At 47.3% G+C, this 12583-nt stretch overlaps 1 protein-coding gene across 7 annotated transcripts in view; it reads left to right on the top strand.

Moving 5' to 3' along the window:
* The window catches only part of USP42 (ubiquitin specific peptidase 42), a 41788-nt gene that overhangs the window by 21387 nt on the left and 7818 nt on the right, over positions 1-12583 (top strand). For 3 of the 7 annotated variants that reach the window (XM_034438789.3, XM_060692877.2, XM_087878545.1), the window contains exons 10-15: positions 618-758; positions 4200-4300; positions 4504-4657; positions 5002-5757; positions 7776-7867; positions 10387-11709. In XM_034438789.3, the coding sequence (XP_034294680.2) occupies positions 618-758; positions 4200-4300; positions 4504-4657; positions 5002-5757; positions 7776-7867; positions 10387-11709 (2567 nt within the window). Of the gene's footprint in view, positions 1-617; positions 759-4199; positions 4301-4503; positions 4658-5001; positions 5758-7775; positions 7868-10383; positions 11714-12583 lie in introns of those variants that run through there. The other 4 variants (XM_034438788.3, XM_060692873.2, XM_060692874.2 and 1 more) reach the window with 2 other exon arrangements.

Raw genomic sequence — 12583 nt, 5'->3', positions numbered from 1 at the left:
ACGCATGCCACAGGTGGCACGCGGAGCCATGTCACCTGGCACACCAGCTCAGCTCTCAGCCTCTCCAGGAGTCTTTGGAGGCTGGGGACAGCAAAAAAGTCACTTCCTGTCCAACCAAAACTTGGAAAACGGGCCATTTTGGGCCTCCGGAGGGCCTCCGAGGGGTGGGGAAGGCTGTTTTTGCTCTTCCCAGATGCATAGAGAGGATCTGGAGCCAGGTGAGAAAGAAAAACGGGCCTACTGGGCCATCGTGTGCCAGGGGTGGGGGGAGGGAGGGTCACATGTGCAGGAGCAGGGCGGGGCGCATAGAATTATGGGTACGTGCACACGAACCTCCCCCGCCCCCCCCTTCCTGCCACGCAATGGCAAAAAGGTTAGCCATCACTGGTATAGGATTTCTTGCCTGAACAGGGTTGGATTAGAAAAACCCTTCCAACTCTGTTATTCTATATTCTTTTGGTGGCATTTTCACAAACATCATTGTGTGAACCGATGTTCTCCGTAGAGATAAGTGTAAAAGTTTAATTCTTACAAGGTTGCTTTTCTCTCCGTGGGTGCGTTTTAAATTGGATTCTGCACGCAAAACTCAGAGGCGCCTCTCTGTCTCTCCGGTTTAGGAAGTGAAATACCCAGAATATTTAGATATACGACCATATATGTCCCAACCCAATGGAGAACCAATCATTTACGCACTTTATGCGGTGTTAGTCCATACGGGCTTCAGCTGTCACGCTGGACATTATTACTGCTACATAAAGGTAAGCGTGTTTTTATCTTTCTCGTCTTTCTTACTGTTCTCAGGCGTTCAAGGAGGCGTCTCAGAGCAAGTGACCATAATACTATGACCCGTTACAATTTGAAACGGGCGATGGCCACAGGACGCAGCCCAAATTGTTGTCACGATGAAGAATATTTGATTCCACTAAGCCAGGGGTGTCAAACTCGATTTCATTGAGGGCTGCATCAGGGTTGTGCTTGACCTCGAGGGGGGCGGAGTGGGCGTGGCCAGCTCGACGTCAGAGAAAAGGGGCTCCCAACCTCTGTTTTGGCCGTGTTCTGACTTAGGCTCCCTTAAAAAGCGGGAAGCAGAGTCTTGGTCCCGGCAAAACCTCTTTTATTTACACCACTGTGAATTCCTTTCATTCACAGTCAGCAAGGTTTGTCCAAACAGTTTTTCAAAGGGATATTTATCAACACAAACCTTATCTCGCTTGGCAAGCTGCCACGTAACTAGTTTCCAAACGCAGTACAAGGCAAAACTTGGCACAGAGTCTCTCAGAGTCACGAACGAATAAATTGTTTCTTACAAAAGCCCACTCCCTGTTCGCTCCTCTTTTGTTTCCTGTGGGAGGGGCCAATCGCCTCCAAGATGCGGCTTTACTCCCAAGTTGACCCTGCTTTCTGAGTTGTTCTTGTCTTCTGGCAGCTCTGTGCATGCTCACACTGGGAACGGGCTCCAGCTGTTCCTCTGCCTCACTACTGTCTATCTCTCTCTCTCTGCCTCCGACGCAGAGTCCTCGTCCGAGCTTTCCCCAGCCCCCAGGACTGGCCCATGTTCCTCCCCAACCTCCTCACTGTCCGACTCTGCTGCCAGCTCCACTGTCGGCGGCTTCCTGCAATCCTCTGCCAGCAAAAATGGAGCTCAGGAGGGCCCTCTGTTTTCACTGACAGAGGCACCGTGAGCCGTTTCCAGGGCAGCCCTGAGGGCCAAATCTGGGCCCCGGGCCTTGAGTTTATTATTATTATTTATTATTTTTATTATTTATATTTCTATGCCGCCCACTCTCCGAGGACTCTAGGCGGCTTACACCAAAGACAGTATACTAAATAGCATATTGCCCCCAACAATCTGGGTCCTCATTTTACCCACCTCGGAAGGATGGAAGGCTGAGTCAACCTTGAGCCGGTGAGATTTGATCCGCTGATCTGCTGAACTAGCAGTCAGCTGCAATACTGCACCCTAACCACTGCGCCACCTCGGCTCTTTTTGTTTGACACCCCTGCACTAATCCATAACTCTGAGATCATTGCTAGGGGAAGGAATTAACCTAAACCAGTGTAAAATGTAAAAACCCAGGCATTTACCATATTTTTCAGACTATAAGACGCACCTAAATTTAGAAGAGGAAAACAACAAAAAAAAAGTTTATGGCCTCCACGCGCCCCATTTTCAGGACTTTTTTCGGCCCATTTTTGGGGCTTTTTCAGCCCATTTTTGAGGATTTTTTCAACCCGTTTTCGAGGATTTTTTTCAATCCATTTTCAAGGATTTTTTTGGCCTGTTTTTTTCCGGAAAAAATGGGCAGAAAAAAGCTTTGAAAACGGGCCAAAAAAGCTTTGAAAACGGGCTGAAAATGGGCCGTGGGTGGGCGGGGCTTCGGCAATATTCGGTCTATAAGATGCACAGACATTTTCACCCCCTTTTGAGAGAAAAAAAATGTGTGTCTTATAGTCCGAAAAATACAGTAATTGTTTATGGCAGTGTTTCTCAACCCTGCATGCTGGCTGGGGAATTCTGGAAGTTGAAATCCACATATCAAGTTGCCACGGTTGAGAAACACTTCTTTTAAGGCAGTTCTTGCTCTCAAGAAATTTGTGCTTGCTTTTAGACTTTTACTAAATGCTTGCTTCAAAACGTAAGGCTATGCAAGTCTCTTTTTCTTTCTGGAATCTTTTTCCCTTGTGCTGCTGCTAAACAAAATCATTTCATTGTTTAGTACAGTATGTATTTCACTAAAACCCAGCAGAGGGCACCGTTTCTCCTCCCATCAGCCTTTTTTTTTAAAAAAAGCCTTTTATTTTTCCAATTAAAATTGATCCGGAGTCTTTCCCAAGAACATAGCTGCCATTCCTAATTTTCCCTACTGCCATCTGGAGTATCTGAGATCGTAATGCATCTGTATTTTCCTGCAAAAAGGATGGAGGGCTTTGAAACGGGCTGGGCCTCCTCCTGGATCCAACGTTGACATGTAACATCTGTGGCATGGAAGAATTTTTATCTCTTTTGGCTGACCACCAGTTGCATCCCCTTCTAGAAGAGAAACATCTGGTGCGGTCCAGTTCTAAGTGAGGCATGGGCACGGTTTTATTTTGAAAAAAATGCCTCTGATATCTCGGTGGGAGCTGTAGGCATTTTTTTAAAATAAAGAAGACGCAGGAGGTTGGAGTTTTTTTAAAAAAAATTTAGCATATGGCATCAACAGAAGTCATGCAGTCACTGATATGAAACACATTATACATGCAATCACGAATATATTTAAAGCATCAGCAAATACACAACACACACACACACACATATAATGTGTGTGTGTGTAGGTAGATCGACAGACAAATTGACAGGTAGGTAGGTAGGTAGGTAGGTAGTTTCCCCGAAAAAAAATAAAACCCAACCAGAAAATAAGCCCTAGCATAATTTTTCAGGATGCTTGTAATATAAGCCATACCCCAAAAATAAGCCCCAGTTAAGGTCGTCAGCCAGACGCATTGAGTACCGTATTTCCCCAAAAATAAGACCTAACTGGAAAATAAGACCTAATATGTCTTTTGGAGCAAAAATTAATATAAGACATAGTCTTATTTTCAGGGAAACACAGGCGGGTGGGTAGATGGATGGATGGGTGAATGGATGGATGCATATAGGTGGTCAATACAATAGCCAAGATAAAATATTAAATTAAGGTAAATGTCAGCATTCTGATGCTGCCATAAAAAGACGAGGCTTGACTTTTCACCTACTTATTTTCTCTGTAGATAATATCCCCTAGGAGATGGGATGGGAGGGGGGAACATTCCTGTGGGGTGAGGTCAGAAGCTGGGGAGACTGACTTGGAAGATGGCCAATGAGAAGATGAGAATTGGGGAACGGAAAGGGAAGGGTTTGGGGGTCAGGGGGTTAGTATCGGCTACGACGAAGTGGGGGCCAGATCTGTCGAACTCAATAAATGGAATATTTCAGCAAAGATTAATTGTTTGGGAGTGCAATTTATTTGAGATGACATCGAAACCTGACAGTAAAATCCTGATAAAATCACCACAATATGGCACCCTAGAGTCGCATAGGATAAATGTTATAATTTGAGATCTAAAGAAGCTAACCACCAAAGTTGTTAGCTGCAGGTTTTGCTTTGCCACACATTGGAGAATGGATTTACAGACGACAATAATTATTTTTTTCCTTGTAATTCTTTTTTCTTTTTAAGGCCAGTAACGGGCAGTGGTACCAGATGAACGACTCCACTGTTTCAAACAGTGACATCAGGACTGTATTAAATCAACAAGCCTACGTGCTATTTTACATCAGGTAAGGTCAAGTGCTCAAAAAAATAAAATAAAATCTTCCGACCCTTGGCACCAGGACCTGCCTTGGGTTTTTGCCCCACTTCTGGTGAGTCACTCATCTTCCCTGGTGACAAATAAGGATGCCACCCTAAAAAAAAAAGAACCTTAGGGCAGTCTGTGGAAAGGGGAAGTTAACATGGCTTAATGTAACTTTTTTTTTATTAGGACCCATGACTTGAAAAACGGTGCCGAACACATTCATTCGATCCACACGCCCGGGCAGTCTTCTCCCCGACCGGTTATCAATCAACGGGTGATCGGTAATAAACAAAGTAATCCTGGATTTATCGGACCTCAGCTCCCTCCACACATGGTAAAGGTAAGTCAGAGGGCATCACCCCAACTGTTTAATTTTTAATTCAAGAAAGGAAGTCTTTAACAATCGCTCCATCTATTTTATTTATTTATTTATTTATTTATTAAATTTGTATACCGCCCTTCTCCTTTCGGATTCAGGGCGGTGAACAGCCAAAATAAAAACATTTGTACAAAAGTTAAAATAATTATTTAAAACTAATTAAATAAAATTTGGCCCATAATTTAAAACATATCAATTAAAATCAATATCAAACGTTAAAACCAACATGGAATCATATGTCTTTTGCCCAGGAATAGATCTCTTATTTTCTGCGTTTCTCTTTTCTCCTTTTTGCATAACTGCAGAATTCGAATCATTTGAACGGAAACGGATCCCTGAAGGAAACGCCCAGCAGTACGGTGGCCATTTCTAGTAACGCTTCCCTCGTCAAATCTCCGTCGGCGCCTTCCTTGTCCATCTCCAAGTGGACCATGAACCGGTCGGCCGCGGCCGCCACCCCGGATTCCTCCAAGAAGCCAAAACTCACCCTCAGTATTCACAATAACAAGTTGCCTGCTCGCCAAAGCATGTCTCACACCAGCTGTACCTTGGAGAGCCTCAACAAACCCGCCCCGTCCGCCACCATTTCAAACCCTTCCGCAGTGCAATCTACCTCAAGCACTTCCTCCACCGTCTCCTCGGCTGCTAACCAAGTCTCCAAACCGACCGCCCCCGGCAAATCCGGTTCCAAGCTGATCATGAATGGCAAGGCCAAACACAGTCCCAGCATCTTGGTCCCTTACGGAGCGGAATCTTCCGAAGAATCGGACGAGGAATCCAAAGGCCTGTTGAAAGAGAACGGCCACGTCAAAGTCTCCAACGGCATTTTATTAGAAGAGACGGCGGGCGGGCTGGAGAACTCGTGCGCGTCCTGTCACAAGCCGGAAAAGGAAAGTTGCCAGCCCGAGTTACCCCAAAACATAACCGTCATGGTCTCCATTAGCTTAAACGATGCCCCGAAGCAGAACGGACAAATCGGCAACGATCTTCCCACCTCCCAAGGGAAGCCCGTGAAATTGGCAGGTCACCCGTTTTCCAAAACCAACGGGTTGCCCGGAAAAGTGAGTGGATTTCTTGGAAATGCGGGGAGTCCTCGACTTACGACATTTTTATTTGCCAGGCAGTGAGGCCCGTGGTTAAGTGAGCTTTGCCCCCATTTTGCCACCTTTCTCGCCGCAGTTGTTAAGTGCATCTCTGCAGTTGTTTTAGTTAGCGATACGGGTTGTTAAGTGAATCTGGCTTCCCCCGTTGACTTTGCTTGTCAGAAAGTCACAAAAAGGGGCTCATGTGACTCCCGGGCACGCTGCAATCGTCGTTAAGTATGAGTCAAGTGCCTGAATTTGGGTCATGTGACCACGGGGATATCCACTGCAGTGGTTGTAAGTGTTTTAAAAAAATGGTCGTAAGTCACTTTTTTTCAGCGCCGTCGTAACTTCGAACGGCTAAACGAATGGTTGTAAGTCGAGGACTCCCTGTACTCATACCTCTTCCTTCTTTAACTTCCAAATAAGATTTGGGGCTCCTGAGTTGCAAAGGGAAAAGCCAGAGTTCAATGCTTAAATGCTGGCTTCCCACACATACGGCCTCAGCTTCCACCTCTTCCTTTTCCGAGAAGAACTGGTCCACAATAGGAAGCCTCCTCACTCATTGCATCACGGTGTGGTATGCTGGCTTGACAGCCGCGTATAGAAAGACATTAACAGAGGGTGGTGAGCACAGCACCAAAACATCGTGGGCTGTCCCCTGATATCGCTAGACGACATCGCTAGGGCTCGCTGCCTTAGAAGAGTGAGGAAAATCCTCAGGGACGACTCACACCCTGGTCACTACTTCTTTAGCCTCCTACCGTCGGGAAGGAGATATGCAAGCATAGGCAGCCGCACAAATTGTTCTGCCCTAGGCTTCCTGAGACAGTAAAAAGCACACAATTAGTCCCCAAAACCCCTCTTTTTTATCTCAACGGCTGTGAATTCTGTTCGTTCACAGCCTGTTCATTCTCAATCTGTTCATTCGCAGATGAGTCCCAAATAGTTTGTAAAGAGTCTGACAGAAGTCTGCCACGGTCCTTCGGGAGAAGGCTGATAAGCACCCACCTTTATCTCCCTTGACACGCTGCCAAAGACCTAATTGGCAATTAGCTTTGCAAGGCCACACGGAGCGCAGAGTCAAAATGGAGCTTCAGAATTTAAACCGGCCAGAACGAACAAAGTTGCTTCCTGCAAAGGCTCATGTCCCTTTGCTCCTCCTTTATGTCTTATGAAAGGGACCAATCACCTCCAAGCCTTACTCCCGAGTCGCCCCTTTTGTTTTAACTGTTCTTGCCTTCTGGCAGCTCTGCGCATGCGCGCACTGGGAAGAGGCTCCCCCTGTTCCTCTGCCTCGCTGATGTCCGACTGGAGGCTCCGGAGGCAGCACATAAGTCCCAGATGGTCCTGGCTCCCTCTCTGCCTCTGACGCAGAGCTCTCGTCCGAGGCTTCCCCAGCCCCCAGGACTGGCCCATGTTCCCCCCCAGCCTCCTCACTGTCCGACTCTGCTGCCAGCTCCGCAGGCCGCTGGCGGACCACAACACAAATAGGCTGAAGAACAGTTTTTATCCGTGGGCTGTCAGGCTCCTGAACGGAAAATAACTTTGCAACAACATAGTACGATTGACTTGCTGGGCTGGCGCGATGTGCAATACATTGACACGGTGCAGTAGGATTGTGTGTTTGTTAGCAGGATCCACTGGGCTAGGGATTTTTCTTTTCTTTTACTGTCTTTCATTGTAAGTTGTATTGGGTTGGGTGGGAATGCACACGAAGGGAGGCTCAGCCAATCTCATTGTACACATGCTGTACTCTGACAACAAAGGTTTGAATTGAATGGAACTGGAAAAGACTACAGAACAAGGTGACCATGGAATCCCTTCTAGATCTGAAAGGAACCGCTGGTGTCCTATTCTTCCAGTTGATGGTTGCACTCTTCTTGGGAGCAAGTCACGTGTGCTGATCTTACCACTCCGGATGTCATACCGGAATCTAGTCTACCCCATCCCCTTGCTTGTCATTGTGTTAACCTTGTCCGTTTTGAATCTTACAGGGTTCTCCAAAAGCGTTGTCCTCAGTCCCTGAAGAGGACGTCTCAGATTCCTTCAGATACAAGCAGTCGAAAACCTTGCCGGGGGACTCCAGGTAAAACGGTCTTCCTTTATTCTAACTACCATATTTTTCGGAGTATAAGACGGCACCTTTTTCCCCCAAAAAAGAGGGTGAAAATCTGGGTGTGTCTTATACTCCGAATGTAGCCCCGCCCAGCTTCTCAAGCAGAAGTTTCAGAGGCTGAAAAAAGCATCAGAAATGAAGATTCAGAAAAGAAGCCCCCAAACAGAGCTTCAGCAAAAAAGCCTCCAAACAAAGCTTCAGAGGCTTTTTTTCTGAAGCACTTTTGGAGGCTTTCAGAGGCACGAAAATGTTTTTTCTGAAACAGAGTTTCAGAAGTTTCAGAGGCAGAAAAAAAAGCAAAAAAAGCAAGGCACACAGCTCACAACCAAGGAACCTATTGCTAAAATTCTGGGAACAGCTGATTGGGGGTATTCCGGGAGACCGATCCATCTGCCAATCAGTTTTTTTCTTATTTTCCTCCCCAAAAACAAAGGTGCGTCTTATACTCCAAAAAATATGGTAGGTTCTGAATTTTAAGAGGCAGGTGATTAGCGCTCTGTAAAAAAAAAAACACCTTTAAAACTAAATGTTCATTTAGATCAGGGGTCACCAACCTTTCGGACCTCAGGGACCACTAAAGTCATAATTTTAAATCCCGTGAACCACTAATACGATCTGCCTAATGACTGGCTGGGTGGGCATGGCTAGGTGGTCATGTGACTGGGGTGGGAGGTGCCAACTCGATGTCACTCACGACAAGGCGCCTCGCCAGCCTCTACTCGCACCCCCCACCTCCAGCCACTCCTCGCCTCCCCGCCCGGACTCCTTAGGGCCCCAACAAGAAGCAGTTGTTGGAGCTAAGCAACCACCATGAGAAAGAGTTGGCAAAACAGCTCAGCTCAAATTGGATCTGGCCGAGAAGGGGGCTCAGCAGAAGCACCTCACTGAGGACTTGGTTTGGCATGGGGAAGATACAAGATTGAATCCTCCCTTGATCATAGAGTTTGTAGAATGACTGTAGGCCAGCTATCCCTCTCTCAGACCAGCCATCCTCACAAGGTTGTTGTGGAGATAAAAATTAGAGAAGAATCCCATGTACACCACCAAAGTTGCTGAAAATCCAAAAAAATAAATAATTGGTGCTTGGAACACATCTAGACTTAACGCCAAATACCTATATCTTAGCTGGATTTTCAAGTCACATAGCCACATCATTCTGTTCCCTTTCTGCTTTTATTATATTTTTCATGTTTCTCCTCCTTGGGAACACAAATTTATGCATTTATAAAGGCAAAATAGCTATGGTCCAGTTAAAAAGCAAACTACAATCGATTTACTATATCTGCCAATTTTATAAATTTGTTTATTAAGTTGCCTATAGTTCTTTAAATCGGAATGGCTGCCTTCATTGAGTGAAGCTTGCAAGTCAGTCTTAACTCCTTCACCCTGTGGCCTGTTCCTTTGTGCTGGTAAATTCTTCCTACCTATTTTAGGAACTGAGGGAACATGGGACGAAGCAAGGATTTTGAGATAAGAAACAAAAACAGGTTCCCAAGTTGCATTTTAATCTGTTTGCCTTTGAAGAAATGAATCTCCGTGTTCGTTTCTCCATCTGAAGCCTTCTGTGCTAAAAGATTTTGGACAGATAGAATTGTATCTTGTGACATGAGGAAAACAAGCTGCTTTTGACAAGATAAACTTGTTATGAGCTTCACAAAATCTGTATTGTCAGATGCCTAGAGTGCTCGTCAGGTTCATTTTTCCCTCCCCCCACTTTTTTTTAAAAGGTTCCCCAGAAGTTAAAAGAACTTTTAAGGAATGCTCAGGTTGAAATCCCATGTCAGCTGCCACCTTATGCTTGCTATATGGTAACAGACTGCCATGAACTGGGTGAGTGGGAGTGGGAGAATGCTTGGGGAAATGAAAGTAAATGCTGTTATCTTCTCGAGATGCTGCCTCAAGGTCACCCAGCTGGAAGAAGGAGGGAGCCACATGGCAAACTATGCTTGGACTGTCCATTATGAAAACATCTTACCTGGGTCTGATTGGTTACACGGGGTGGCGATGAGATACAGCTAAGGGAGGGAAAAGGTGAACGTAGGAATTTTGGCGTGCGATTCTCAGTTCTGGCTTTGCGTTACTGCAAGGCACTTCTAATAAAACTGTTCCTTTCTTAACCAATGCAGCCAAGGCTTGTTTTTATTTAGAGCAGGGGTGTCAAACTCTATTTCATTGAGGGCCGCATCAGGCTTGTGTTTGACCTCGGGGGGGGCAGGGTGTGTGTGCCCAGCTTGATGTCACTCTTGTCAGTGAAAACAGACTCCCGAGCTCCGTGTCCAGCTGCGATGGCCTCCTGCAACCCTCTGCCAGCAAAAACAGAGCTCGTGAAGTTCACCTTGCGGCCCACGCGAGCTCTGTTTTCACTGGTAGAGGCACCATGACGCCAGATCGGGCCCCAGACCTTGAGTTTGACACCCCTGGTTTAGAAGGTTTCAATGGTGGCAGGCCTGACATCCATCTTGACATGTCTTTCTCTTCATGACCAGCAGCGCTCCTGAACCAGAAAAACCAACAGCCGAGGACGCTTCTGAAAAGGCTGCTGCTGCCCTTCCCAACAGTATCCCAAGCCCCGTAATACTTTTGGACCTCGACGTCACTTCGACCATGAAGGACCCTGGTGAAAGGATTGTCCAGACAGAAAACAGACCGCTTGAGAACGACCGGCAGCATGGTTCCCCAAAAACAGATGAAGCTGCCTCCCCTGGAGAAGGAGATGGTCAAGTCCTTCCTGAAAAGGCAGGTGTATCCAAAGACGAGAAAGCAGCTTCAGAGAAGAACCCCGAGCCTGCTGAAGGACAGGCAGGATCGCCAGAAAAAGACGCCCAGAGCCCCCAGATGAGGTTGGACGGTGAACTTAGGCCCCAAAAGCTAAAAACTCCCCTAAAGGCACCCGAGACGGGTCCAGAAAGGCAGGGCAGCCCTCCGAGCAGTAAGGACTCCCCGTGCGCCGAGAATTCTCCCCTTCCCCAACCCAAAACTCTTGCCGAGAGCCAGTGTTCAAAGACGGAAAGCAAACCAGCAGACGGCAGCGAGCCGGTTCGAAGAAGCCTCGAAAAGCCGGGCCCGAGATCCTCCCCGAAGGAGAAAGCCCACAATTACAAAAAAACCGACCAAGAATATTATCGTCCTAAAAGGAAGCGTTCGGAAACCGAGGAAGAGGAGGAGGAGGAGGAGGAGGAGGCAGACGGAGCAGGTGGGCGTAGCCAGCCCGATGGACACTGCAGCAAACAAAGGTGCGCTTACAGTAGGGAGCGGGGAAAGCAGCAGGAGCAGCCCCGACGGGAATACCACGGCACTGGCTACTACAGGTTCCCGGGCAGTCCCGATCCCGCTAGGAGTTTAGGGAAGTACCCTCCCTACAGATCCCGCAGCCGGGGCCAAACGGACTCTGAACGGAGCAGGCCCAGTTACGGGAAAGGAGGAGAGAGGTCATGGAGCAGGGAGCGGTACTACCAGGAAACGCCGAGGAGGTGGGACGTGTGCCGGTCGTACAGTTACTACTACTCGGCTTCCCACGTGCCCCGGCATAACCAGGAGAGGAAGCCGACTCATTCCGAGAGAGACTATAGCAAATCAAGTCATGTTTACAGTAGCCCCTATAATAAGTACAATTACTACAAAAGCCGTTTGAGCCACAACCTCGATCGGAAAAGGCATTTCTCCCCAAGCCCCGAGGCCGGCGACTGCGTCCCCGAAAAGAAACACCCCAAAATCTTGCCAGACCCTTCTCTCGACGAACAAAAGGGACGGAAGCGGAAGAAGTCGAAGAAGAAGAAGAAGTTAAAAGATAAACACAAGGAGAAAGAGTCCAGGTGAGCAAAAGAGCACGGTGGGAGCCTGAGATGTAAACGGGGTTTTATCTCTACTGTGTGGTTTCTGAAGTTGGTCACTGGTGTCCCAATCCTTCTTTTCCTCCACCGTCTGCCCCCTTCTACCCCCCCAAAAAAAAGAGGCTGAAAGATTTGAGGAGCTTGATTTCTTTTAAAGCTATTTCTTATTTCATTTAAGGGACGCGGTGGCTCAGTGGCTGAGAAGCTGAGCTTGTCGATCGAAAGGTCGGCAGTCCAGCGGTTCGAATCCCTAGTGCCGCGTGATGGGGTGAGCTCCCGTGACTTGTCCCAGCTTCTGCCAACCTAGCAGTTCGAAAGCACGTAAAAAATGCAAGTAGAAAAAGAGGGACCACCTTTGGTGGGAAGGGAACAGCGTTCCGTGCGCCTTCGGCATTGAGTCATGCCGGCCACATGACCACGGAGACGTCTTCGGACAGCGCTGGCTCTGAAACGGAGATGAGCACCGCCCCCTAGAGTCAGGAACGACTAGCACATATGCGCAAGGGGAATCTTTACCTTTACCTATTTCATTTGGAAAGGCCTGGCTGATGCCCTGTGACCTACCTCTCAGTGAATACCTTAGTTTTCAACAGAATCCTCCAAGAAGTGGATACAGGTAGCTCTCGACTTAATAACTATTCATTTAGTGACCGTTCAAAGTTACAACTGCACTGAAAAAAAATGACCGCATGATCGTTTTTAACTACCGTTGCAGCATCCCCCAAGGTCACGTGTCCAAAATTCAGATGCTTGGCAGCTGATTCATATTTATGACGGTTGCAGTGTCTTTGTGAGGTCATGTGATCCCTTTTTTGTGACCTTCCAAAGGTCAGTTGGGAAACCAGATTCACTTAAC

This window comes from Pantherophis guttatus, chromosome 14 (genome assembly GCF_059756535.1).
Source record: "Pantherophis guttatus breed Tessera chromosome 14, ASM5975653v1, whole genome shotgun sequence".
In the NCBI taxonomy this organism is placed as follows: Eukaryota; Metazoa; Chordata; class Lepidosauria; order Squamata; family Colubridae; genus Pantherophis; species Pantherophis guttatus.
Note: the sequence above shows the minus strand (reverse complement) of the source record. Positions and strands in the feature narration are given on the sequence as shown.